Consider the following 27,941-nt stretch of genomic DNA (forward strand, 5'->3'; position numbering starts at 1 on the left):
TGTCCCCTCTGTCCCCCCGCACTTTTTTCAGCCGTTACAACAGCTGAACCCGTTATTAGCGTCTAGTAACGTGTTTTCCCGAGCCGTCTTTGAATGCACCATGAGCGCATGCTAACGCAGGTGTCCCAGAGGAGACGTGCTGCTGTGCTGAGCAGTGCTGAACGTGCATCTGTAGTAATGTTTAGCAAACCAGCCAGAGCCAGCAAGAAGCAAAAAACTTTACACAGTTTTTCCAAACAAACCGTGTAAGTTGTGTGACCTTGTTAGATGCAAACAATGTTAGACTTGTTAGCTAAATGATGACAAGGTAAAACGTGGCAATATATCAATATGTTAAGCTAATTAACAATATTTTAAATGTTGTTGCCTCTGTTACATTACTGCTAATTAGTTTATTCTTGGAATAAACCCAGTCCTCTTTCATTTCTGGGCAGAAGATGTGCTCACAATTGCTCTCCATGTATTTAAGTCTTTTGGTCCTAAAACAGGAGAGTCAGGGAGGAGAGAAAAGAATAGGCTATCTGTGGTATAAAAGTGGTTAAATTTACAACTATTTTTACTGCTTCTCTTTCAAATTCTATCTCAGAATTTTGATTTTCAGATTTTTTTTAATGATTATTTCCATAATAGAGTCAGGCAGGAGATGGACCAGAGGCAGCGGCCAGCAGTAATGTTGACCATGCAGGGTCTGCAGAGGTGAAAAAAATATGTATCTATGGGTTAAAGTGATTTTGAGGTTAAATTCTACTGCAATTTTTACTCTTCCTAATGCTATTTCAGAATTTTTCTTACCACATTTTTTAATGTTTATTGCCATAACAGAAAGAGCAGAGTCAGGGAGGAGATGGATCAGAGGCCAGCAGCAGGGACAAGGATGTAGGGTCTTTACAGGTAAGGAGAGATTATAACTTCCTGAAAATAAGATATCTATTGCGGGAGAAACCAGGCAGTACTGATCATTTCATGTTCAGCGTTTGGCACCTTTGGCTACTCGTCCAGTAGATGTTCAAGGGACATTGTTGTCAACTCAACTAGAGTTTGGCCACTAAAACATCAGATTTTATAGTTTAAAGTTTTATACTTTATAGTTTAAAGAACTAGCCTAGTTGGTCCCCTGGTATTGTACTGTGGCTGTTAGGGATTATGTGGTTCTTTAGCCACTAAGGACGGTGCAATTAAATCTAAGAGAATGATAAATTGCTCTGAAAAATTTGTCCCCCTCACTTCTGAGATGGTGGTTACGCCCGTGTGTGAGCCCTTTCTTTTTTCAAGCAACATTTTACCGAAATAAGTGTAAAATTGATGAATACATAAAACTCATCTCCAGACTACATCTTCTGTGACGTGTTGAACAAGGTTGATGCGCCTGACGAGCACTAGGCTGTCATATGTACGATACAGTACTCGCTTACCGTGATAGGTTGCAGCTTGTAGTAGGCAGTCACTCGCTGTAGTGTAACGTTAATCCAATGTCCACTGTTGTGTGTTTTTTTGCAGACAACAGGGTAGTCATTTTTGCAAAATAAACAGAACATAAATCCACAAGTAATAAATTGTGAAGCTTCATGCGTCGTGAAATACTCTCCGTCTCTCTGTCATGCGAGCAGCATCACTCCTTCCGCAAACAAGCACACGTGGAAGTGAGGTAAACTCAATGCGTTCTTTTCATTGGATGGCTGGTTGCCTAGGTGATGTAAGTACCCCTTCCCCCCGTCCCCGCCTCCCGAGACAACCAGGACAGGTCAAAAATGCAAAGAAAAATTGACAATATTTTCAAGAGGAAGAGGGATGACAGGCAGGTTGAGGAAAAGAGAGCGGAAAGTGCAGAGGAAGCACATGGAGCAGGTAGGCTATGCAGTAGACCAGAGAGGACCATGAAATCTATCATTCTGTCAAAAATGGCTGACAATGTTACTAGAGTAGAACACAAAAGTAGGCTGTAAGATTTTTTTTTTGTGTAGCCTACATTTACTGTGGGCCTAGGCTGTAAGCCAGCTGTGCAGCTCTCAGCTAACCTGCTGCAGCATGAGATAGCCTACATTTTTTTGTAACACTGAATTAACCCTTGAGTACTGTTCCAATTCCCATCCTTTCTTTAGGGCAGGGGTGTCAAACTCAGTTCCTGGAGGGCCACTATCCTGCATGTTTTAGATGTTTCCCTCTTCCAATACACCTGATTCAAATAATCAGCTTATTATCAAGCTCTGCAGAAGCCTGATAACGAGCCTGATCATTTGAATCAGGTGTGTTGGAAGAGGGAAACATCTAAAACATGCAGGATAGTGGCCCTCCAGGAACGGATCTTGACACCCCTGCTTTAGGGCCAGAAACAGCCACTGACAAAAACTGCTGTAAGATAAATATTTTTTTTTCTCTGTTTTGTGTAAATGTGTTAATTTACTGCAGTTCTGATCAAACTAAACATTAATTGTATTTTTTTTATTTAAATATTTTAAATGCCAATTTTATAAGTGGTGTCACTGATTTTGGGAAAAACACACAAAATGACTGATTTTCAATATAAAAAATTATTGGAGGCTGGAGATTTTTTTTACCTGTTATCACAGTGCTGGATATAACAAAGATTTGTAACAAAACTGACTTTGATGCATTGTTAGTTTTTGTGTATCATCAGATTTTATCTTTTTCTCCCTTTCATACAATTAAGGCCAAAAAAGCCACTAACAAACACTGCTGTTAAAATTTTACATAAAACAATTTTTCTGCTTTTTTTGTATAAATGTGTTAAATAGGCCAGAAGTCTAATTTTAGCAGGCTAATAACTCTGACATTGGGGTCCGATGCCTTATGTGAAGCCATGGCTGGCCAAGGGAAGGAAAGCAGCCATCTCAACTCCAGGCATGGCTTGCCACTATAAAGAAAAGGAAGACAACTACTACAGCCCTCTGTGGAAAATGTGGAAATCGCTGTAATTCCATTTCCCATGTTATCATTTATTAGGCACAGTGCCGTAAATGCAACAATCTGTTATTTTGTGTGCAAATAACAGATAAAGGCCAGGGAAAACATTGGTTAGCACTATCACCTGCTGGTGTCACAGAGTAGTGCTACTGCACTACTAATAATGTTATTGTTGTTCTAATGTTATCTCCCCGACTTCCCCTAAAGAAAATAAATGTTTTGCCATATATTAAATTATGTGTCTAACATCTTACATTATGCACTCAAGGATGGGGACAGGAGTCAGAAAAGAGCAGAATTTATCAACATCTGTCTTGTATGATGCTCGCACGCTTTGCGCACAAACTAAAAATTTTTTTTGAGTTGCACAGTTCCTGCAAGAATCTTATCTTACTTTCACCCCTGGTTGAAGGTACCAAAATATTGTGCGTAGGTTTAGAAAAATATCACAACCCTTTTTTAACAGCACTTCTCCTCAGTCTTCAGGTTATCCAGAAGATGAGTTACACCCATCAAATATAGGATTGGTCAGCTTAAAAGCACCAAAAGTAAAGCAGCAAAACTACTTGTATTGATTTGTTGATTAGAAACATATTTGATACATCACAAATGTAATCTAGTAGAAAATTTATTTCCCTCAAAATGTGATTGAGAGTGCAGTTTAGTTGTGTAGCAGCATCATTTTTGAGAGACCAAACATGAATTTCAGGACCTAAGGTTTACCTGCAGAACAATGGATTGCAAAAAGATAATCAGTGTTCTACACTCTCAGCTGTCAGTTGATTTAATGTTGTGTCTAAGGGTGTATTTGTTCAACATGACTTGCTATTTCATTTCATTTTTGGTTTTATCATCAAAAATAATTCGTGAGAGCGATAATGCTGACAATAGAAAGAAAGACATGGAATTTTTTGAAAATTTTTTGGAAACTCCCTGAAGTACAAAGCATGGCCTTGTTAAGCTGGAAATCTTTAGTCCGCTAACAGAATATTTTCACTTTTGTGTGGTAAGCTATTTAAAATGCTGATATTTCATATTTACAAGACAGTCAGCTACCTCACATTACATGCTGAACCTGCAGTTTTCAAGTAGACGTGCTGCAGTATCATCTACAGAGCTTTAAAACCATGACTTTTCCCCTTAATAACACTTCCCTTAAAAATCACTTCAAGTAACAGATGAAAAAAGGACCTTTGGCCAGTTTCTTTTGGTCATATATTTTCCCGTTGTCAGCATAAACACCTTCACCAGCTGTGTGCTGCTTCCTTGGTCTATCAGTTCAAAACAACATGGTTTCCTTTTCAAAGCTGGCAGCCTGCCTGCAGTTTGCAGCTCATGTGACCCCAATAGACAAAATCAGTCAAGACATGCCATTTGCTTTGTTCAAATGGCATGTGTTATTTCTGTATTATTTTATTGTAATATCTAAATTATTCTGAGTTTTGTAAAGCATTTAAACTCTATTCTTTTCTTTCTTTTCTCTACAGGTGATGGCAGAGAGGCTCTGTGAATGGATATGGCTTCAGAAGTAATTAAGCAGTTCTGATGTCTTGTTTGTTTAAAGGTGCTGGATGTGCAATGAATCAGTGTGAGAAGAAAAATGAGGCCGACACTGCCTCCAAAACCACCGAGTGCTTGAAACATGACAGTGAGACAAAAGCTCAGAGGTGAGTTGATGCTCTTTGCTCATGACCCAAATCCTCCCAGGACTCAAATTCATTCTCAGAGCTCTGTTTGTGTTGTGTTGAAGTCCGAAACATCAGCCGCAGAGACCAGACTGTCATGAAGCCAGCTGTGTGTCCATGAAGAGCGACCAGTCGAAGGGTAGACCTTATGACTTCAAAGCAGCCCAATCTGATGATGGAAAACCAGAAATTAACACCTCCCTCTGGTGAAAATCAAGTTTTGCTTTGTCTTATTAAACATCCATATTGTGTTTTTATATGCTAGAAGATGTCATGAATGAAATGAGCAGTCAGCACTATTATTGAGGATTTCCTACGTAACACGTCTAAGGAACCACTCCTTTCAGCTTGTAGGGTGGAACTTTCTGCATCATTCTTCTCCTTCAAAATCAGTTCCAATGTGTGTGACTAAATTGTCCAGTATTACAACTTGTCATTGTGTGGAGTATACTTTTACAATGTTTGAGCAGAACTGTAGGTGAACTGGTGTGCTTGTGCTGCAGGAAATGTGAAAGGTGTAGGTGGAGAGGCATCATAAACACGAACATTGTAGAGAAGGCAATGGTGAAGAGCATCTAAATCATTTCAGACAGTAAAGGAGCATTTTCATGGCAAAAACGATTAAATATATAACTTTCACCACAGATGGGGTTTTTTATTACAGTATTGGTGGATGGTGGTTTTAATGTTGCTTTAAGGTCATTTTCATTATTTAGACTTTAACAGTGAAACATTTCAAACAGTATGTTGGTTTTTGTGTTGTGTTGAAGCCTGAAACATCAGCAGCAGAGACCAGAAAGTCCCGAAGCCAGCTGTGTGTCCATGAAGAGCGACCGGTCGAAGGGTAACCTTTATGACTTCAAAGCTGACCAATCCGATGATGGAAAACCAGGAATTAAAAGGTTGTTGGCTAATGTGGATAATAATAATGAGGATAATCATTATTTATAGAGAACTTCTCAAAACCCAAATTACAAAGTGCTTCAGAAGACATAAAAACATAACTCAGTGTATAAAAACCAATGTATGACACAACATAACATTGAAAAGAAATTAAAGATATCCATCCATCCATCAATTTGCTATACTGCTTAATCCTCACAAGGGTCACAGGGGAGCTGGAGTCTATCCCAGCTGACTATGGGCGGAGGCAGGAGACACCTTGGACATGTCATGCGTCTGTCACAGGGCTATATATAGAGACAAACAATCACACTCAGATTCACACTTATGGGCAATTTAGAATAATCAGTTAACCTCAGTATATTGTTGGACTGTGGGAGGAGGGAGAGCACAGGGAGAGCATGTAAACTCTATGCAGAAAGATCCCGGGAAGGCCAGGACGTGAACCGGGGATCTTCTAGCTGCAAGGCGAAAGTCCTAACTGTGCCACTGTACACCCCAAATTAAAGACAGCCAAACAAAATTGAAACTCAGTTAAATTAAGGAAAACTTTCTGATAAATACATGTTTTTAGAAGGGAATGAAAGAGGTTATTGACTCTTAATCTTGAAATCCATCTTCAATCACTATGAATAGATTTTTGGTTCAGACAGCTAAAAGACAGGCTGTAACAAGTCCTCAAATTCATACGACTGAGTCGGTCGTATGCACCGTGCACCGGAATACGACCCGTGAGAGTGTATTTACGTTAGCACCCCTACGGGGAAAAGGAACGCATTACGGGATTTAATTCATGAAACGGATTTTCCGTCGCAAAACGGCTTTTTCCTCACTTTCCCAACACGGGTTTAGGGTTATGGTTAAGGTTAGGGTTAGGGATAGGGATAGGGATAGTGTTAGATAAAAGTTTGTTCATGGTGACGTTTCACCTGCGACTCCGGAGTGTCGATATTTACTCAACCGCCAGAGGTCGCATAAGTCAAAACGTAACACTGGGTCGTAATACAGGCGTGTACAGATGACCTATGTGGTCGTTTTTTGTTTGAGGACTTGTTAAAAGACTGTTGCAGTAATCCAGTAGTAATGGGATAAAGGCATAAAATTAGTCTCTGTGTCTTAAAAGTCAAGATGAATTGTACTAAATAAGTTCAAGGCATATAGTTACTCCAGGTATGGTGTCATATAAACACATGATGTGTTCTTCACAGAGTTCAACAGACCTCAAATGTGCCCAGTGGTCAGTCCACCCGGCAATATGAAGAAAACTTGAGTGCCAAATTTACAGTGAGTACATCTCCTTTAACTATTAGCGAAATCAAATGAAATGATCAACTATCATTGTGGACTTCACCGTATTTAGACCGCTCAGTTCAACCCTCCTAACCTCCAGACAGACAGATTAATTACATGCTACATTCTACTGCATTTAGTTTGTTGTTATTTTCCAGGTGCTTAAGAAGAAGATTAATTCTTTTGTGGAAAGTGAGCTGAAGAATTGCCAGAGGGTGCTGAGAAAAGATTACCCAGAATGCTTGGAGAAGCAGATGGATGATGAAGAGCTGATGCCTGGTGAGATGGAGGTGCAGATGAAGGGTTGCAGAGACGCACTCATGAAGGTGATACAGCACTTTCTTAGGGAAATGTCAGAGGAAGAGCTGGCTAATACCCTACAGAACAGTAAGGAACTTTTCCTGACACATTTTGAATATATTTTGTCTGATTTTATTGATGTTTCCATTTAAAAAATATAACTACCAAGTTGGAAATTATTTAAATATCCTCTAAGCCTTGTCTGTGATCGGAATATTTTTCATTTTTCTCTTAAATCACTGAAAGTCCTTTCTCAGTCTTTGTACAACACATTTACAATGAAAATAAAAATGTCATACCAAGATTTACAACTCATTTAAAGCATCTATTTAATCCAAAACAGTGCAAAGACAATGCAGCAAACATTTGAATAGAGAAATTTGAAAAAACAGATGCATATTTTGAATTTGATGCCTGTAAACTTGTTAAAAGAAAAAATTAGGACAGGAGAAGGTGCTCAACATTTCGGCTGCTCTTTTGTTGTATTTTACATTTCATAATACACCAGACGTTGGCTAAATCGGGCTAGAATTAAGGTTTTAGGCTGGACTTTGCAAAGTCCTGACCTAAACCCTATCAAAAACCCGTGGACTGTGCAGAAAAAAACAAATCTGTGTCAGAAAGCCAACAAATTTTGCTAAACTGCACCAATTCTGTGGAGAGAAGAGGTCAAAGGTGCACCCAGAAACTGTGGAGGGACTTTTAATCAAATATTAGCATCATTATAGTTTTGACCCAGCAGACCTATAATAAATCTATGGCTTTTTTGGAACAAAGATGCTTGTGTTTTGACAGGGACTTTAAAAAGACTTTTATATTTTGCACTGTAGATATAATCCCCCATGGTGACTTTGAAAGTTTGGGTAACTGGAATCCTGCGGTCATAGGAAAAGACTTGCATGCATTTATTGTGAATGGCTTTGGACAAAAGAAATAAAATCCTATGTGATGTAACACCAAAGTAATATACTAAACACATCTTGTTAAGCAAGTAAAATTGTTAAGCTGTTGGTTTGTAGGCAACCCAGGGTGGGTGTTGCTTTTTTTTTTTTCACTGCATGCAGCACTTCAAACTGACTTTTATTACCAAAATTACTCGTTTTGTGTTCTAAATGCATATTTGATTAATGATTGCATGAGCCTCTGAGACAAACACAGTGTGTTTACTATATACAATTTTGTCCATGTGTGTACACACGTGGACCAAATTGTTGGTACCCCTCAGTTAAAGAAGGAAAAACCCACAATTCTCACTGAAATCACTTGAAACTCACAAAAGTAACAATAAATAAAAATTTATTGAAAATTAAATAATCAAAATCAGCCATCACTTTTGAATTGTTGATTAACATAATTATTTAAAAAAACAAACTAATGAAATAGGGCTGGACAAAAATGATGGTACCCATAACTTAATATTTTGTTGCACAACCTTTTGAGGCAATCACTGCAATTAAACGATTTCTGTATTTGTCAATGAGCGTTCTGCAGCTGTCAACAGGTATTTTGGCCCACTCCTCATGAGCAAACAGCTCCAGTTGTCTCAGGTTTGATGGGTGTCTTCTCCAAATGGCATGTTTCAGCTCCTTCCACATATGTTCAATGGGATTCAGATCTGGGCTCATAGAAGGCCACTTTAGAATAGTCCAACGCTTTTCTCTCAGCCATTCTTGGGTGTTTTTGGCTGTGTGTTTTGGATCGTTGTCCTGTTGGAAGACCCATGACCTGCGACTGAGACCAAGCTTTCTGACACTAGGCAGCACATTTCTCTCCAGAATGCCTTGATAGTCTTCAGATTTCATCGTACCTTGCACACTTTCAAGACACCCTGTGCCAGATGCAGCAAAGCAGCCCCAAAACATTACTGAGCCTCCTCCATGTTTCACCGTAGGGACAGTGTTCTTTTCTTCGTATGCTTGGTTTTTGAGTCTATGAACATAGAGTTGATGTGCCTTACCAAAAAGCTCCAGTTTGGTCTCATCTGTCCAAAGGACATTCTCCCAGAAGCTTTGTGGCTTGTCAACATGCATTTTTGCAAATTCCAGTCTGGCTTTTTTATGAGTTTTTTTCAGCAGTGGTGTCCTCCTTGGTGGTCTCCCATGAAGTCCACTTTGGCTCAAACAACGACGAATGGTGCGATCTGACACTGATGTACCTTGGCCTTGGTGTTCACCTTTAATTTCTTTGGAGGTTGCTCTGGGCTCTTTGGATACAATTCCAACGATCCGTCTCTTCAATTTGTCATCAATTTTCCTCTTGCGGCCACGTCCAGGGAGGTTGGCTACTGTCCCGTGGGTCTTGAACTTCTGAATAATATGAGCCACTGTTGTCACAGGAACTTCAAGCTGTTTAGAGATGGTCTTATAGCCTTTACCTTTAAGATGTTTGTCTATAATTTTTTTTCGGATGTCCTGGAACAATTCTCTCCTTCGCTTTCTGTTGTCCATGTTCAGTGTGGTACACACCTTTTCACCAAACAGCAGGGTGACTACTTGTCTCCCTTTAAATAGGCAGACTGACTGATTATGAGTTTGGAAACACCTGTGATGTCAATTAAATGACACACCTGAGTTAATCATGTCACTCTGGTCAAATAGTTTTCAATCTTTTATAGAGGTACCATCATTTTTGTCCAGGCCTGTTTCATTAGTTTGTTTTTTTAAATAATTATGTTAATCAACAATTCAAAAGTAATGGCTGTTTTTGATTATTTAATTTTCAATCAATTTTTATTTATTGTTACTTTTGTGAGTTTCAAGTGATTTCAGTGAGAATTGTGGGTTTTTCCTTCTTTAACTGAGGGGTACCAACAATTTTGTCCACGTGTGTATGTTGTGTTGATTCATATTATAGGTTACTATGGATGGACAGACTGTTAGGGGGAGGCATTCATTGTATTTGAAATTGACAGTATGATTCTTTAGAATTTGTCAGATTTTGTCTTGTATGTGTTCCTAATTTAATTTATTGTTTGTGTCAGGAGCTCAGAATGCAGAGTGTCGGCGTAAACTCAAGTCTAATCTAAAGAGGAGGTTTCAATGTGTGTTTGAGGGGATTGCCAAACCAGGACAACGAGCACTCCTGAATGAAATCTACACAGAACTCTACATCACAAAGGGAGATGCTGGACAGGTCAATAATGAACATGAGATCAGACAAATTGAAAATGAATTCAGGAAATCAAAAAAGCCAGAAACAACCATCAAATGTGAAGACATTTTCCAATCCTCAATTGGAGAAGATCAACCCATTAGAACAGTGATGACAAAGGGAGTGGCTGGCATCGGGAAAACAGTGTTAACACAGAAGTTCACTCTGGACTGGGCCGAAGACAAAACCAACCAGGATGTACTCTTTATTTTTCCATTCACCTTCCGAGAGCTGAATGTGCTGAAAGAGAAAACCTTCAGTCTGGTGGAACTTGTTCATTACTTTTTCCCTGAAACCAAAGAATCAAGAATCTGCAGCTTCGAGGACTTCCAGGTTGTGTTTATCTTTGATGGTCTGGATGAGTGTCGCCTTCCTCTGGACTTCCACAACAATAAGATCTTGGCTGATGTTACAGAGTCCACCTCAGTGGATGTGCTGCTGACAAACCTGATCAGAGGGAAGCTGCTTCCCTCTGCTCGCCTCTGGATAACCACACGACGTGCAGCCGCCAATCAGATCCCTCCTGACTGTGTCGACATGGTGACAGAGGTCAGAGGGTTCAATGACCCACAGAAGGAGGAGTACTTCAGGAAGAGATCCAAGGATGAGCAGCAGGCCGACAGGATCATCTCCCACATTAAGACATTACGGAGCCTCCTCATCATGTGCCACATCCCAGTGTTCTGTTGGATTACTGCTACAGTTCTGGAGGAGCTGCTGGGAATCGGAGAGAGTGGAGAGCTGCCAATAACCCTGACTGAGATGTACATCCACTTCCTGGTGGTTCAGGCCAAAGTCAAGAAGGTCAGGTATGATGGAGGAGCTGAGACAGATCCACACTGGAGTCCAGACAGCAGGAGGATGATTGAGTCTCTGGGAAAACTGGCTTTTGAGCAGCTGCAGAAAGGAAACCTGATCTTCTACGAATCCGACCTGATAGAGTGTGGCATTGATATCAAAAGAGCCTCGGTGTACTCAGGAGTGTTCACACAGATCTTTAAAGAGGAGCGAGGGCTGTACCAGGACAAGGTGTTCTGCTTCGTCCACCTGAGCGTTCAGGAGTTTCTAGCTGCTCTTCATGTTCATCTGACATTCATCAACTCTGGAAAAAATCTACTCTCAGAAGACCCAACGACACAGGTATATCAAAGTGCTGTCGATGAGGCCTTACAAAGTCCAAATGGACACCTGGACTTGTTCCTCCGCTTTCTCCTGGGCCTTTCACTGCAGACAAATCAGACTCTCCTACAAGGCCTGTTAACACAGACAGGAAGTCGCTCACAGGCAGAAACAGTTGGGTACATCAAGAAGAAAATCAGGGAAAATTACAGTCCAGAGAAAAGCATTAACTTGTTTCACTGCCTGAGTGAGCTGAGGGACAGTTCTCTAGTGGAGGAGATTCAGCAGTACCTGAGTTCAGGGAGTCTCTTCTCAAACAACGTCTCTCCCGATCACTGGTCAGCTCTGGTCTTCATTTTATTGTCATCAGAGAAAGACCTGGATGTGTTCAACCTAAAAAAATACTCGGCTTCAGAAGAAGCACTTTTGTGGCTACTGCCAGTGGTGAAAGCCTCCAATAAAGCTCTGTAAGCAAACACATGCCTCATCAAATTAAATGTAGCCTCTGTAGTCAAGGAAAAAGCAAATGATTGCAAGCATTTTCTTTTGCATTCCTCTTTCCTCACTCAGGTTGAGTGGCTGTAAACTCTCATGGAGAAGCTGTGAAGCTCTGGCTCCAATTCTGAGATCTCGGTCCTCGAATATGAGAGAGCTGGACCTGAGTAACAATGACCTTCCGGATTCAGGCATGGAGCAACTCTGTGATGGTCTGAAGAGTCCAGAGTGTGCCCTGGAAACTCTCAGGTCAGGATGTAGTTAGAAGAAAAGATGAACTGAAAACTACTAATTATTTGAAATGTTCAGTGTGTGAATTTACTGACTAAGTCTATTCTCTTTAGGCTGACAGGGTGTAACCTGTCTGAGAGAAGCTGTGAAGTTCTGGCCACAGTTCTCAGCTCCCCGTCCTCGAGTGTGAAACATCTGGACCTAAACAACAATGACCTTCAAGATTCTGGCGTGAAGCTACTCTGTGATGGTCTGAGGAGTCCATATTGTGCCCTGGAAACTCTCAGGTTAGGATTCTGATTTGTGTGTTTGACATAACCGTTGTTACTTAGTGTTTTTGTTCCCTCAGTAAATGTGTCAGAATGAATGTGCTGAAGGGAATGCAGCCAATGGAGGTCATCCTCGGTGTTGTGTAATGGATCAGAGTGGTGTACTACAAAGCAAGTAAGACATAGCCAAGCTTTATTGACTCAACAAAGCCCTCGGTACACCCAAAGATAATCGGTGGTTATCAGCTTACTTAAGTGTCCATAGTTCATGTCTCGTGTCTTTGCTGTCTGTCTGACTGGGAGGTTAGGCCTGCCTGATTTGAAATGGAGTAGTGTTCTGTTATTGGACTTTTGTGCTCTTCATGCATTGCATAAATTGGGTCATAAGTGTACCTGATACCAGAGCACCTTAGGCCAAAAGCTGATGATTGACTTGGTGGGTGTGCCATCAGACTGGCTGCCAAATGTCTTGGACACTTGGGCGAAGAGAAGAGCAGAGTTGTTGACTGATCACTACCTGGAGGTGAGTTGGATCCAGAGGCAGGGAAGAGTATTGGACAGACCTGGTAAACCTAAACTTGTAGTGATGGTGAACTGGGAATGTCTGGTCTAGGCCTCTGTCCATGTGACCAATTCCCAGCTCTGATAGAGTTTCTCTTGCACCCCGGGGGACATTGGGGACATAGAATCTGAGTGGGCCATGTTCAAAACCTCCATTGCACAAGCAACTATAGGAGCTGTGGCCAGATGGTTGTGGTGCCTGTCTTGGCAGCAACCTGAAAATGTGCTAGCAGATGCTAGCTGTGAAGGAGGCCAAAAGCTGGCCAAAAGGGCTGCTGCTGTAGTTAGTTGTGGAAGCATGAACTTGGGTGTGGGTGGTGTTCTGAGAGGTTCTGGAGAGAAACATTTGGTGGGCCTCTGGCAAGCTGTCCAGTGCCTCATGGTTAAGAAGGCAGGTCTTAGCCAGACTGTGTACAGCAGGGAAGGGAAAACTGCTGACCCAGACTGGAATCATTGTTGGAAAAGGAAGTTGCCAGAACCTATACCAAAGCTGAAAATACATTCTGCAGCACTTTCACTCCACTAAAGGTTCAACAGTGTTTCTTATTCAATGCAACCAAGTCTCTGTGTTTTATGTGTTTCCAGCCTGTCAGGGTGTCTGATCACAAAGGAAGGCTGTACATCTTTGACCTCAGCCCTGAGTGAGAACCCCTCCCATCTGAGAGTGTTGGACCTGAGCTACAACCATCCAGGAGACTCAGGAATACAGCAGCTCTCTGCTGGACTGAAGGATGATCAATGGGCACTTGAGACTCTCAGGTAGTGTGGCACTTTTGGGTTTATTTGATCTCAGAAAGGACAAAAGAAAGAAATTATCAAAGATCACCAGAGTATCCCTCCCAAAGAAATGGCTTAGGGCATGGTAAAATCCACAGTAAGTAGAGGACGTGAGATGTTAGTAGGCACTATAATGGAATGTGAGGTTTTCATGAGACCTTGTTCCAACCACAAATTCCTTGAAGTGACAGTTATCCAAGAGAGAACGATAGCCACACAAGAATGTACAGTTTGTTCATAACCTGGGGTTGGAAAGAGCTTTGCCCTTCATTTCCCATTAAGTCTTGCTTAGCCTGCCTATTCTGTAGTACATAATAGTCTGGCTGTACTACAGTATTAGTCTGCTATAGGTGAAGAAAAGACTCTGGCTTGTTTGTATTTCCGATCAGCAGCCAATGGCAGGCTTATACTTGCTATGACCAGAACAGATTGATGTTGTCACCTTGGAAACTGTAAGAGAGTTCATGATAGAATTCAGGATCCTTTGGCCTAGAACCAAACTTTGTGGAGCTGAGGCTACATGGTTTAGACACTGGTAGTTTCCATGTCAATTCATAGAAGCGTCAGCTAAGAACTAAACAGAGGGAGTGTGACCTGACATGGTCTGAGGATATGATAGATATCAGTAGCATATTTACTGGCTGAGAAAACAATGGAAAGGATATGATTATGACTCTAACTTTGTGTGTTTCTCCAGGATGGACAACGGTGGAGAGAAGAGGCTGGCACGTGGTGTCAGAAAGTGTGAGTGTTAAACATTACTTCATGAGAACATCACCATACACATTGACTATTACTATACTTTATTCTTGCAGTTTTTTGGCTGAAGTACAGTTAGGAATTTGAATACCTCTTTACTTCACATAAGTCTGTGTAGATTCTTCGTAATCCTGTTCATGGTAGTTATAAATGCTTCAGTGGAGAGTAACGGGACTTGTTTTTAGGTTCCTGAAGATGTTTCACCTCTCATAGTCAGGTATTCCTCAGTCTTGAGGACAAGATATAGTAGTTTACCTGGATCTAAAAGATAGGGGACAGTCTTTCAAATGTGCTATATAAATGACTTGACTTGTCTTGTCAGGTGCTTATAATGCAGTCTTGAGATCCGAAGTGCTTCAGTAAAAGGAATGTGAATTTTTCACATCTCTTTGAAGAGGCCTTTTCAATTCTCCACTTGTTTTTTGCTGAAGCTCTTTGGATTGCTATGACCTGGGTGACTGGGAATATGCAGACAATCTTGAGATTCCTTTCACACACAGTTTTGTTATCATTAACACCTTGAGTCATTTCTCTCCAGGCAGTTTCACAACTATTCACAGCTCAAGGCATGTAACTGTGGTGCCATTATGGGCAATTAGCCATGTGTTTTAGGGGGAGAGTAAGTATTTAATACTCTGAACTTTTCAGTTAGAACTGAGAAAGTCTCTTTTATCAGAGGTAAAATGTCTTCAAGAGCTAAAAAAAGAGTCAAATTGCTTTTTACTGAAACAGTTGGGATTCTGTTTTGCATTTTTCACAGTCATCTACACAGATCTATCCTCAAATTTAATCTCTCTGAAAAACTATTCAGTGATTACTCTGTCCAACATTATACTGTACTGTATATGCTTCACTTTACATGTAGTTTAAGGATAAGCCCTGACTTTAGCACTGTAATTCACAGTTGTGAAATAAATTTACGTTAAAAAAATATATTGTCAATCTGGAATTTCAGATGCGTGTGAACTCACACTGGACTCAATCACAGCACACAAAAACCTGAAGCTGATCGACGGCAACAACAAAAGGGTGGTATTTAGAGAGGAGCAGCTGTGTCCTGATCACCCTGACAGATTCGACTTTTGGACTCAGGTTCTGTGTAGAGATGGCTTGACCGGTCGCTCCTACTGGGAAGCTGAGTGGGAAGGAGATGTTTGTGTTGCAGTGACCTCCAGAGGAATGAGAAGGAAAGGATATGGGGATGAGTGTAGGTTTGGATGGAATGATCAGTCCTGGAGCCTGAGCTGCTCTGTCAATGGCTGCTTCGTTTATCACAATGGCAGACAAATCAAACTCCCTTTCTGCTCCTCGTCCGTCTTTCACAGAGTAGCAGTCTATCTGGACTGTCCGGCCGGTACCCTGACCTTCTACAGAGTCTGCTGTGACACGCTGATCCCCCTCCACACCTTTTACTGCACATTCACTGAACCTCTCTATCCAGCGTTTGGATTTGGGTTCAGATGTTCGTCTACATCTGGTTGTAGGCTCCGGGCTGGTTCCTCTGTGATTCTGTGTTCTGCAGAGAGCACAGAAACAAGCATATGAGAAGTCTATGTGTAGCCAAGCCCTACATTCATGTGGATCCCAGGTTTAGATTTTTTTTTTTGATTTGATCAACAGATTTCCTATGACTGGAAATGACATATAGAATTGACAAATCAATATTTTCTAAACTATTTTTTGTTGTTGTTGTTAAAAATGCCATGTTCAAATATATATAGATGTTCATAGTTTTCATCATTATTTGATATTGTTGATCATTCCTTTGCATGGCTTCCAACTTTGTGTTTATTGATGAGCCTCATTTTCGTTGATATTTAGAGCTACTGTATGATGTTCATAAGCTACATTTCTTATTGACTGTGAATCCACATCTGGACAGGAATGAAGACTGTACCTGCCCAGAAAAGTTCTTTGGTGCTGACTGTTTGGTTCACATCAAGGTCACAACTTGCAGTATGCATTTTGAATTTCTGTTTCATAGACGTGGCATCAGAACATGTCTGCAAGTAGGAAAATAACCAGCCTTTATGCTGTAAGAAAAATGGAAAGCATCACACCTTTACTAGCATCTCTGCACTAGCAACAAAGTAAACAAAGAATGGATTTTAAGGTTCTTTTATTTGCTTTTAATGCCCTGCAATTGCATTCACATGGTTAACTTCTCTGCTCCAACTCTACCTTCAGGCCACATAAATTCTCCTAGACGTGTTTAACAAAAATCTGTTGGCCTTAACATTTTGGTAAAAATGTATTTTAGAAACTGAAGTTAGCCTGTTTTTTCTTGTTATGTTTATTTTGATTTATGAGTCAGAGAGTTCTTGTCTTAGCCTTGCTTTATTGCACATATTCTTGGTGTTGCTTGCTTGGTCACCTTTAATTAAAACATGCCATATAAATAAACTGGATCTGATTTACAGACAGGCAACGATTTTAATCTAAGTATACTTTTAAGGAATAATACCATCTTGTTCTCATATTTATATTTTCCATTGAATATTGTGTTGGTCATGATGATTGCACTGAAAAATGAGACCTTAAAGAAGCAATCTGGGTATTAAAAATATATTTTTTCTTTATTTTCTGATGTTTTGTAGTTGTAGTTGTGTGTCTGTATTACAAGGGCCTATTTCACGAAGCAGGTTTAGGGAAAACTCTGAGTTTGTTAACCCTGAAATGAGGGAAACTCAGAGTTTTCTATCTCCGAGTAGATCAACTCAGAGTTGTGGAAGAAACTCAGAGTTTGTAAAACCTGCTTCGTGAAATAGGCCCCAAGTGAATACTGTTGCTGCAGGAAGCCCTAACAATATGCGCAGGTAAAGCTGCATCACTTCATAGATGAGGCTTTGGCGACCTCTGGTGGAGCAAAGATAAGAAGATAAACTGCTACATCAGGTGAGCTTTAATTCGGAAAGGGTTTACTGTACATTCATTCTATAAAAATACAAAAATAACATTGTTATAGTATTAAAGTTGTGTGAACTATTAATTACAATACAGACTTAATGTGACAAATATAAAATATTAACAAGCAAAAAACAAGTGGCAACATTTATGTCATGTGAAAGATATTTAAAATGTCATATTTTCCTTTTTAAGACACTGGCAGTGATTGACTTATCACACGCACGCACGCACGCACGCACACACACACAGTAGTGTCTTAAAAGTTTCTGAGAACAAGTTTTTCTTTCAGTCCTGCAGCAAAAACAGAGAAAATACTCTTTAGTTATTCATATTCAAATTAATTTCATAATTTAATTTTTTTTCTATCATATTTCTGAAGAAAATATTGTGTTTCACTTCATGAGATTGACTTAGTTTTATTATTATTTTTTCCTTTTTCTCTGCATTTTTTGCTGCATTTCCTTCTTTATTTCATCTGAGAGGATAGAAATCCCCACGAAAGATGTACATTCTTCACTTTTTGTTTTATTTTCCTCAGTAAAGCCAAACTGTAGGTGAGAATTACTGTGAACAACCTGCCGAGATATGACGACAGTCTTCTACTCCATAATACCAGCGTTACTGAGGTAAACTTCGTTGTCAGTCAGGGAGTTTGTCTGGTCAGTGTGTGCCGTTACACCAGTCTGTTGGATGAACTGCTGCAGTTTACACTGTCTCAGCTCCTTATCCAGCTCCTCGATCGTCTCCCATCTGTCCTGGAGAACACAAAGGATATTGTATTATCAGAGGGTACTGTGTTGAAATCAAGAACTGATATATATTATTCTTCTGAGTAGCTTAAAAACCATTAAAACAGCCATATTGTTGCACTGGTTCTCATGTTCTTTAAATAGTACAAAAGCACAAAGTCATTCATCCTGATTCAATCTCACAAATGTCCTCCTTTGGCAGGAAATGCTCACTTTAGCACCAATTGTGGATTGTGTGGGATGATCCTCAGATTAATCAGATTTATCTGCTGTCCCTGTATATTATAATACCGCTACATTTTGGTGCAGTGTATTTTACTTAAGTAAATTTTTTGCAGTACCTTCACTTAATGTAGAATTTTTTGCTTTGCTACATTGGCACTTTTAAGTAAAGGGTATGAATACTTTCTCCATAACTGTTCACTGCTGACACAAAATGCTCAGACCCTGTTTGCAGTGAGTAGATTTTCCAGCACTTGTTCTTGTGGTAAAGCTAATACGATAAATCCTGTGTCTCCAAAGTTTGTGAAGTGAGTTTTACTTTGTCTTGAGGAAATTCACAGATTGCAGTAAAGCTACTGAACTTATTTACTCTCTGTATCTCAAATAGTTTGGGTGTTTGGTCTTTTTTTTTTTTTTTTCCCCCCAGCCATATTCCACTGACTGTGGGCTTGCTTTTAATTGCAATATTAGGTCTTTCAACTCCATGCTTGTTGAAAGCAACAGGTTACAGGGAATGATTTATTTGTGGTGAAATGTTTCAATTAAACTTGTAGAAGAAAATGATTTTGACACTGTGATTATAAGCTTAGATTTGGTTGATTTTCCTGACACATCCAAACTTCACACATGATTTATTCAAGTCCAATGAGAAATTTGTAAACTGAAAATTCTTTCAGTTTTAACAGTTTCTGGCTCTATTGAATGGTGTCGTTTTGGTGAATTGTTTCAACATAACCCTCCTTTCAACCTCACCAGCAGGTTTTGGTGTTCTGAGGGACAATTTGTGTCTGGCATGCTTCTCTTATAAACTGCGGTGTGACTGAGCCCTAAGAGAGAATCTTAGAGGATGGAGTTATACCTTTACCCTTTCCTCTGCAGTTTGGAGCTCCCTCTGCGTCTCTGACAGTGTTGCATCCAGTTCTTCTCCCAGCTGCAGCCGGTTGTGGAGCTCCTGCTTCAGGGGCCTCAGGGCCTCGTCTGGCTGCGGCGTTCCCGCCCGAGAGTTCTGGTTCTGGCCTGTGAGCTGCAGGTCCTGTTCTAGATGTGCAGAGCGGCTTTGGAGCTCCCTGATCTTGTAACTCTGATCGTCTACGGATGAGTGGATCTGGTGCAGACGCCTGTGCATATCTGTTGATGAAAGTTTCTTATTGCAGTAACACCAAAGAAAGAAAGCATGGCTGGAACATGTGTAGAATGTAAACAGATTTACCTTGTTCTCGCTCCATCTCCTCCTGTAGCTGAGCCTCCCAGTGCTCTCCATGCATCAGCTCTGCCTCCTTCTGCCTCAGCTGCAGCTCAAGTTCCTCCAGTTCCTCTGCAAGGCCTGGAATCAGACTAGGAGCTGCAGCAGAGGACCTCTCCCACTGCTCCGTCTCCCTCTCCAGAGCTTGAAGCTGAATATCCAGGTCCTGCAGCCTCCTCTGCTGCTGCAGAATCTGCCTGAACACCTCCTCTTTGGAGGCATTCACAGAGTTGGGAGGGTCTAAGAAAGAAACAGGAGAGGCCCGGGGTTCAGGCGAGGCTCTGGGCGACGGAGACCAGCCTCTGTTTGGTTTAGTCCTTTTGGGATACGTCGAGGGTCCCAGATTGAAGGTGAAAGCCTTTTGAGGCTCTTTGTGGTGCTTGAGGGGTTCTGGTTCTGATGGTCTGGGCAGGGGGAGGCATCTCACTGTGGAGGGAGTGTCTGGACCCTCACTGAGGCTGGGACCGGTCCTCCGCAGGATGAACTGGACCTCTGCAGCCTGCTGTCTCAGCTGAGTCAGCTGCTGCAGAGGACAGTCTTCAGCCACCAAATGTCTCTCGTTCCCTCGCAGCTTCAAGATAAGAACGTACCGGCCTGTCTGACCTGTACAAAACACACACACAAAGGACTATGTAACAACACAATACATTACAACTGACAAACGGCTGAATGTAAAGCTAAGGGGTTTACACAAACCAATGTGAATTTACTTTCAAGAGGCTATTGGAGAAAACATCTGTTGACTGCTACATAATGTTCTATAACAGGCTCAAAGAGATGCAAAAACAGCAGTACAACATGTGAAAAAAAACATTATTTCCTCCTGTTCGAACCAAACAGTGCAGCAAACTGCAACCATTTTAACAAATTATTGAGGAATTTTGAAAATAAATCTACATATTTGAGACCATTTTTTTCCCCATTTTATTGTGTTCATTTTAAATTACACTCCCCCCCAAAAAAAAAAAATCAAACATCTTGCTGTAGAAAAAGGAAAAGCATGTTCAACACTTTAGAATTGAATGCAACTGTTCTGTCTGAATCATTTTAAATGTATTTTAGCTGCTTTAACTATTCTTAATGATCTTAGTTGTTTCGAATTGAGTTTTAGCTGATTTTAACAGTTTTTAGCATTCTTCGTTTGTGTTTTGGAGTGTTTTATTAGTGTTTAAACGTTATCTGTTTTAGTGTTTTTTAAACAGTTTCAACAGGTTTTGGTGTTCTTAAAACGGTTACAGCCATTTTTTTGTTTTAAAGTGTATTTCAGCTGATTTAAAGCATTATCAATAGACTTCATTGTTTTAATTGTGTTTTAGCTGATTTTCAGTTTCAAAGTTAAGTTTATGTTTTCTGTTTTTATTAGTGTTTTCGCTTTTTCTGTTTCAGCTGTTTTAAGGAGGTTTTCTTTTAGTGTTTTTGTCTATTTTGACCATTTTTACCTGTTCTAAATTACTTTTGAACATATTTTACTTGTTTTGTTTCTGTATTTAAATATTTGTAACTGTTTCAGTTGTAAACTGTTTTTAACCGTTTTGAATTGTGTTTTAATTGTGTTTTAGCTGTATACTTGTGTGCCGATACGTCAGAATACAGTACAATACAAGAACTTTATTTATCCCCGAAAGGAAATTCAATAAAAGAAAGAAAGGCTAAAATGCTAAAAGTCTTATATGATCTCCACCAGAGTTTGCAGTGTTTACAAAGAAGTTGCACCATAAATGCTGCAATCAAAGCAGAGACAATGAAAATAAAACTGTAAATTTTGTAAAAGGGGTGGTAATATCAGAAAGATTTAAAAGAAAAACTAAAATTTTTAGGTCAGACTCTTTTTTAAAAGATGAAATGTGTTTATTATGACATGTGACTGAGCGTGTGTTGAAGGGCGGTAGGAGTGAAAAACTTACCGATTGCTTGTGCGAGTGCGATGACGACATCCTGACATGAAGTGTTCAGTGACAGGCCAGAGACCACTCTGACCACACCCTCCACCCACACCTTCAGCTCCATCACTCGCTCTCAGCACCACCTGTGACCTGCAGGGAGATGCACATCAGTAACTGAGTCAAAAAACGTCACTGTACACCATTTAAAACGAACAAATCCATCACTGCAAGAGTTGGTCGATACTATACTGCAAGTTGAATCACAGACATATATTGTGGTATTCCAGTTTTTTAAATATCCGGTTGTATTGGCTCTTGTTGCAAATCAATGGAGAAGGATATTAAACAGCAATTATAGATTGTGCATGTGATCCTGTCTTACAGTACGTCCACAAACTTCAACAAGCCTTCAGGACCATAAACTGCATTGACAGGTTGCATATGTGAGTCACTATGCAATACAAACTCATTACTGACTTGTGGTTTCTGGTCTGTGACTCCACCTTCGATGTGCCCATTGTCATTTTCAGTCTATTACGTGCTTGGTTGTTTAATGACATCCATTTACACTGTATATTCCAGAACTGACTGCATCCCAGTTCAGAAAGTTGACCTGATTGAGCAAAACCAATGTGATTTTTGGATTCAGCACACCAAAATTATCCTAAATCAGCTCAAAAACCAATAAATTTGTTGTTGACCAGTGTTATTTTATTTTTTCACAGCCAAAGGAATTTGTGCAATATGGAAGAAAAAGAAATAATATCTAGTTTTTCGTTCATCTAATGATGTTGATTTGCTGCTGTAACACTGCAAATTTCCCCTCTGTGGGATGAATGAAGGCTCATCTTATCAAATTGTATCCTAATTAACAATTTAATTTCTGAAAAAATGTACTATATTAATAGACAGAATCGTGTATATTTATACTATAATAGAACATAATAGATTTTGCTACGCTTTTTTACTTGTATCAGCCACTTCTGTTCATTGCCTGCTGTTGTTTACAGTGGTTATTAAGGACAGTTTATTCCATGTACTGTCACTTTAAGAGTGCTATGGGCAACAGCCAATCAGATTGCAGCGCCGCCTGTTGGAGCCATGCGTGAGAGAAGAGAAACTAACTAGCTAATTAAGCAGAAAAAAAAAGTTTTGATAAATATTGTTTTTTTATTTACAGCTAGTGCTAGTTAGCTAGAGTTTTTCCAGCTTACTTCCTGTCTCTGCTGTTGTATGTTTTGGTTTTGACAAAGGTCTCGGTGAGTTATTTATTTCTTAGCTAGCCTGACTAGCTAACTAAAATGGCCAACATAGCTGTGTTAATAATTGAGTTTTTCAAGCCACAACCATGTTATCCTAATTTGTCAGCGACTAAACCAAGACGGTGACTTACAGTTTGGGGATTTTGTTTTAGCTAAGAGGAATTGAGAAGGTAGCCTCCAGGTGATAGCCATAGGAATGTTAGAAATTCTGCCTAGCTAGAATTGTGCGGTTAATAGAGGGGCGTGACGCAGTTTAAATGTGACAGTGTTCACTTCAGCAAACACTGACAGGTGACAGTTTACACAGATGTAATCAACTGTTCTCTGTCGAGGAGAGATAATATCCTGGTTTGTACCTTTTTTTTTTACAGCAGAAATGTCATAGCACAAAACAGTGTTTTTACATGTCTGATGGCCACATTCCACGTAGGACTCACTGGACCAGTTTACCGAGACACATACTCTAATTCCTGTGCTTATTATACATTAAGTGTTAGTTGTGAAAAAAGGTGATGTATTCAGGTCCTTTAGCAAAAGTCCTGCATGAAAAATCCTCCATAAAACAACATAAAGGTGCATAATTAAAGTATTCAAGTTAAAATTTAGTTTTGGTCTCTTTGAGTGATGGATGATATAATGATATTAGTTATGGTAAACCTCAATGTGTCAGCAGCATGTTGCTGTTGTTGCTGCAGTAGTTGGAGCAAGTTTGAACCCCTGATAGGGCTGAGCTATTAACTGATTAGAAAACAAAATCTTGCAATTAGTAAACTGAAATGGGTGTAATATAAAATATGCACTCTGTCTGACCCAGGGACTCAGTTATCCAATTATCATGTCAATGGTTTTACAAATTCAAGCCATCCTCCTTGTTTAACAATAGCACCTTCAATGATTTCTCATGTGAAAATGCTCCAATATGTTTTAAATCTATGACTGAGTGAACATTGACCTGAGGCAAGACTTTCAAAATTGTACTGCAAGTGCAATCACAATTTATGTCAGAAAAATTTTAATTATATATTTTCTCCAAATTTTCAGCATTAGCTGGTAACTATTCATAGACATCTGAAATGCTTATGTTGACACTACTTTTTGTCGGCACCTCAAAAGGTTGTAAACCACTGGTTTCAGTAACTATGTCTAGTTTTTAAAATTATTTTAAATGCGCTCTATAAATAATGGTGACTTGACTATCCATTAATACAGTGGTATGCAGTTCAAACCGGTGTGTAGTGAAAGTGACGCACAAATGTTAGTAGGTCAAACCTAGTTAGACTGTTGTCATAATGTTTACAGTAGAGTGAGCAGGATGATCATTCAGACATGAAGCCGACATATTCAGTGCAGTGAGATTAAAAGAAGGGCATGTATATCGGAAAGAGGCTTATGATTTTCTTACTCTGTCATCTTTCTTGACATTTTCGGTTATTTTTCTCTTACAGGAGCTCAAATACTCTGCCGTTAGATACCCCAAAAATACACAGGGGAATGTTTTGGTAAATTTGGTTAAACTGGCACTTGAACTGCATTTTAGTTGCCTTTGATTCAATGATTAAACGAGAAGCATTAGTAGGAAGCATAGTGAGCATTTAATTTGATTTAAAAAGTTCAAATTCAGCCAACATTACATTTACCTGAAAACATATATTATTACAACATAGCAACTTTCTCAAGGTGCTATTTCTGTACAAAAATGTAACGTATCTCCTGGATGACGCATGAAACTTGTAGTAACCTAAAGGTGAAAACAAGTATAAGATGTCACTCTCTCATGCTGTCATGATGCCGTAGGGTGAACTGACACGGAGAAGTCATGTTAGGGAATTTTCTCATACACTCTGGAATTTTTTACACCATGAATCTACTTGGAAACTGTATAACAAACAGCAGCCTGTTTGAAGGAAGTTGGCACATCAGCAGATATTTTACAGATACTTCTTTACTTTCACTGTTGTCTTTCCTGCTTCCGTTTACATTCACAAGCAGACAAGACCAGTTGTTCCTTCAAACTGTGTTCAGACTTTAACTTTATTCCTAAAGACATTGGTGGAGAGTTAACCTGGCAATAGCCAGATTAATAATTGTGTAGTACTTGATAGTACTCCACAATATCAATCTGGGACCGCTCCATGTAAATCCGTTCGGAGGAAAGAGGCACGGATTGGACAATGCAACAGTATGTCCCGCCTCTGACAGGTTTGTTTTTAGCCAATCGCGGGATCTTCACAACGAGGCGAGCCAATTGGTAGATTAAACTCTTGCCAAAACCCGTCGGTAAAAAAGCACAAACATCTTTACCATCAAGAAATGCGCAAAGCGCCTCTCGTTGTTCTTCCTTCAAAGAAGCGATAGGAGATTCGGCTAAAACTGACTTAATAGCAGCATCTACACGATCGTTGTCCTCCGTTGCCATGTTTGTTTTGATCTACTGGCGCTTGGTGTCGTCTAGAGTGCTGTCGTCTTCACACCCGGATATCCCGCCCCACACACGAATACTGCTGCGTGATTGGCCCGTGCCAACTTGGCTCTGTCCGAACAGTGAAAGCGGGAGCGGTGCAAGATGCTTTCTTGAGAGATTTGTGAACTCACAAATATCGCGAGAAATCAACTTGCTGGCAAGGTTAGTGGAGAGTAACTAAATGCATTTACTCACACTGAGTTAAACTGAAATATTTTCATTTTTGTTTTCATATGACATCCATATTAACCTGCGGGAATGGAGATCATTCACCTTAAACTAAAAAACAGCACACAGTAGATACACTGTGCAGTACTGTTAAACCAAACTAATTATTAACCAACCCTGGAGGTCCCTGTATCAGAACCAGACCTTATCTGTTATAATTACTCAACCAGTGCTATTTTTCGAAGGCTGCTGAATGTGCTGATGACTAAAATGCAGAACTGTTGTGCTTCATTTCTGTGACTTCAATTTTGGTGGAGTTGCTGTTGAGAATTTGGAATACGTCCAATAACATCAGTTTCTCTGAGTCATTGTTATGAGGCTATTATTTATTTTCCTTTCTAATATTCCTTTCTTATATTGTTATTTTATTTTAAATTTATGAAATTGTTGTTTTTTCCCCCCACCAATCTACACTCCAACCAAAAACTGAAGTCTGTCATTTACAGAAGCAGTTGACGCCTTATTCAGCACTTTGTAGTTTGCGGTCCCCTTAGGTAAGTTTCTGTGGGCTTTGCACATCTGGATTTGGACAGTTAATCTTATTCTACCTGCAGATCCTCTCAAGCCTGATAAAATTGGATGGGAAACATATATATGTCTATCCTCAGGTCTGTCTAAGGGTTTTCTGTGGGGTTTAGGTCTGGACTTTAGCTGCATCACCAGAGGACAGTCAGAGACTCATCTTAAAGCCACTTGGATCTTGTCTTGACTGCTTCAAATCATTGTGGTGCTACAGCTATCCAAAATTTGCATCTGTTCTGACCAATCTTGCTTTTCCAGACCAAGAACATGATACTGCCACCACCATGCTTCAGTGTAAGGAGCGCGTTATCGGGTGATGAGCAGTGCCTACTGATCAGCAGACATACTGGCTGGAGTTATGCCCAAAGAGTTCCAGTTTCAAACTTATCAGATCTGTCAGTCTTATTTCCTTGTTCTCTCAGTGTCTTTAAAATGCAGTTTCTCAAAATTCATGCAGGCAGTCTTTGTCTTGACATGCAGATATGGGACCTTATATTCACAGGTGGGAGGCTTTCTAGACTTAACTGTACAGGCAAATGAGATTACCTCCGATGGACTCCAGTAGACAAATCTCAAAAATTATTAAAGTATATAAGATGCATCTAAACACAGTTTGGAACCACAGCAAGGAGTTATTACTGTATGCTGAATGTAGAATGATGGGATAAATGGCAAATGTGCAAAAAGTGAAGGGGTCTGAATACTTTCTGAAGCCGATTGTATTTTTTTCAGACATTAGAGGAACCCTTTAAGTGCTGAGTTTACCACACCAGGTACATTTATAATTTTAGAACAGGTGTCCGAAGTGTGTGAAGGTGTGTGTCTGAGTGCTTGGCACACATTTGCAGGAGAGGAAGACACACAGGTTTGCTGAGTGCAGGAATGTGGCAGAACATGCTGACATTCCTGGAAGACTCAGACTCCACCCACAAATACCTCCACTCTCTGTTTACTAGATTCCTCTGCTCAGCATCGGTTTCAGTATCATTCAGAAGATAATTCATTCGTATTTTAGGTCCTCAAAGCCTTAGAAATGGACTAAAGGATTTTCTTTATGTGGATAATCCTGAATTTGACTCATCTTAAATATATAAGATTTAAAAGTGGTGATAGTACACTTCATTTCTAGATAGAAAATAGTTAATTTCCTTACGAAGCAAGCTTTCAAACCAAAACTTTTTTTTTTGCTTGCATGAATAAAATACTTCTTAAATGAGAAATGATAAAAATGTAACTCAGAACTGTCAATATTTTTGAGCGTATTGCCTGTTCAATAAATGAATTGTATTCTGAGCTCTGCAACTGAAATTCACCCGATTATAATATTAGATTTAATTTCTTCAGGACTCCTAAACTAAGACTGATTGATAGGATTGTTTTTATGCAAAATGAAATTGCTTATTTTCATCACGTTATGTAAACTTGATTTTATCTGCACCCGTTTCCATGTGACTTCAGGTAAACTGATTGCAAATATTTCAACTATTTTATCTGTTCTGAGGCTACCCTGTGGAAGTTGAGTGTCCATAAATTCAAGTAACATAATGTAACTGAAATCAAGCTGATTAAAAGTACCAGAGTTGACCAAAGTGCTTTACAGGTTATAAGACAGGTACAAATTTTATCTAAACATTAAACAATAACAACTTGTGAGATCAGTGTCTAAAATACATATTAGATATTAAGAAGACATTCAGAAAAAATAATTTACAATAAATGGAAAAATGAATGCCGTTCTGTGTTCAATTTAAACTATTTAACTTGACAGACTCCAAAACAACAAACTGGACCGTTTCTATTTTTTAAAAAACAAAATAGTTACCATCCTTTTACTCAGGTTATAAGGTTATTACAGCTCAGAGAGGAATTTTAACACACTCACCTTTTAGTTGAAGCTCCCCTGTTTCATTGACAGTCCTTCTTGTTTCTCACTGCTGTGTGTTCAGGCTGATGGGCAGCGGAGCAGCTGAGAGTAAAACAGTCACCTACAGACACGCTTCAGC

The 27,941-nt window shown here is 39.7% G+C and overlaps 2 protein-coding genes across 3 annotated transcripts; one reads left to right on the forward strand and one right to left on the reverse strand.

The window, feature by feature from the left end:
* Positions 1-661: 661 nt before the first annotated feature.
* LOC110957843 (NLR family CARD domain-containing protein 3-like) lies at positions 662-17,019 on the forward strand. The gene is made up of 12 exons (XM_051937612.1): positions 662-891; positions 4,487-4,589; positions 4,673-4,813; positions 5,378-5,509; positions 6,719-6,794; positions 6,959-7,187; positions 10,081-11,836; positions 11,940-12,113; positions 12,209-12,382; positions 13,511-13,684; positions 14,400-14,446; positions 15,417-17,019. The coding sequence occupies exons 1-12, from the start codon at positions 708-710 to the stop codon at positions 16,004-16,006; spliced, it is 3,780 nt and encodes a 1,259-aa protein (XP_051793572.1). The 5' UTR covers positions 662-707; the 3' UTR covers positions 16,007-17,019.
* On the reverse strand, positions 17,011-27,941 carry LOC110957854 (ras association domain-containing protein 7-like). Of its 2 annotated transcripts, none has more exons than XM_022204058.2 (5): positions 27,821-27,941; positions 21,487-21,615; positions 19,550-20,185; positions 19,205-19,467; positions 17,011-18,123 (listed from the first exon to the last, which is right to left on the reverse strand). In XM_022204058.2, the coding sequence occupies exons 2-5, from the start codon at positions 21,587-21,589 to the stop codon at positions 17,968-17,970; spliced, it is 1,158 nt and encodes a 385-aa protein (XP_022059750.2). In that variant the 5' UTR covers positions 21,590-21,615; positions 27,821-27,941; the 3' UTR covers positions 17,011-17,967. The 2 variants fall into 2 exon arrangements, with proteins under 2 accessions (XP_022059750.2, XP_022059749.2); XM_022204057.2 differs by having other exon boundaries at positions 19,199-19,467.

Source organism: Acanthochromis polyacanthus, chromosome 2 (assembly GCF_021347895.1).
Source record: "Acanthochromis polyacanthus isolate Apoly-LR-REF ecotype Palm Island chromosome 2, KAUST_Apoly_ChrSc, whole genome shotgun sequence".
NCBI lineage: Eukaryota > Metazoa > Chordata > Actinopteri > Pomacentridae > Acanthochromis > Acanthochromis polyacanthus.

What these genes read in the sequence shown, in the direction of transcription:
- LOC110957843 (XM_051937612.1), top strand. Translation starts at nt 708, where the DNA reads ATGTATCTATGGGTTAAAGTGATTTTGAGGTTAAATTCTACTGCAATT. An exon ending in AGTGAGACAAAAGCTCAGAG is followed by an intron (nt 4,590 to 4,672) that starts GTGAGTTGATGC and finishes GTTGTGTTGAAG; the next exon opens with TCCGAAACATCAGCCGCAGA. An exon ending in TGTGCCCTGGAAACTCTCAG is followed by an intron (nt 12,114 to 12,208) that starts GTCAGGATGTAG and finishes TATTCTCTTTAG; the next exon opens with GCTGACAGGGTGTAACCTGT.
- LOC110957854 (XM_022204057.2), bottom strand. Translation starts at nt 21,589, where the DNA reads ATGGAGCTGAAGGTGTGGGTGGAGGGTGTGGTCAGAGTGGTCTCTGGC. An exon ending in CGCACTCGCACAAGCAATCG is followed by an intron (nt 20,186 to 21,486) that starts GTAAGTTTTTCA and finishes TGTTTTGTACAG; the next exon opens with GTCAGACAGGCCGGTACGTT. An exon ending in GGAGATGGAGCGAGAACAAG is followed by an intron (nt 19,468 to 19,549) that starts GTAAATCTGTTT and finishes TTTCATCAACAG; the next exon opens with ATATGCACAGGCGTCTGCAC.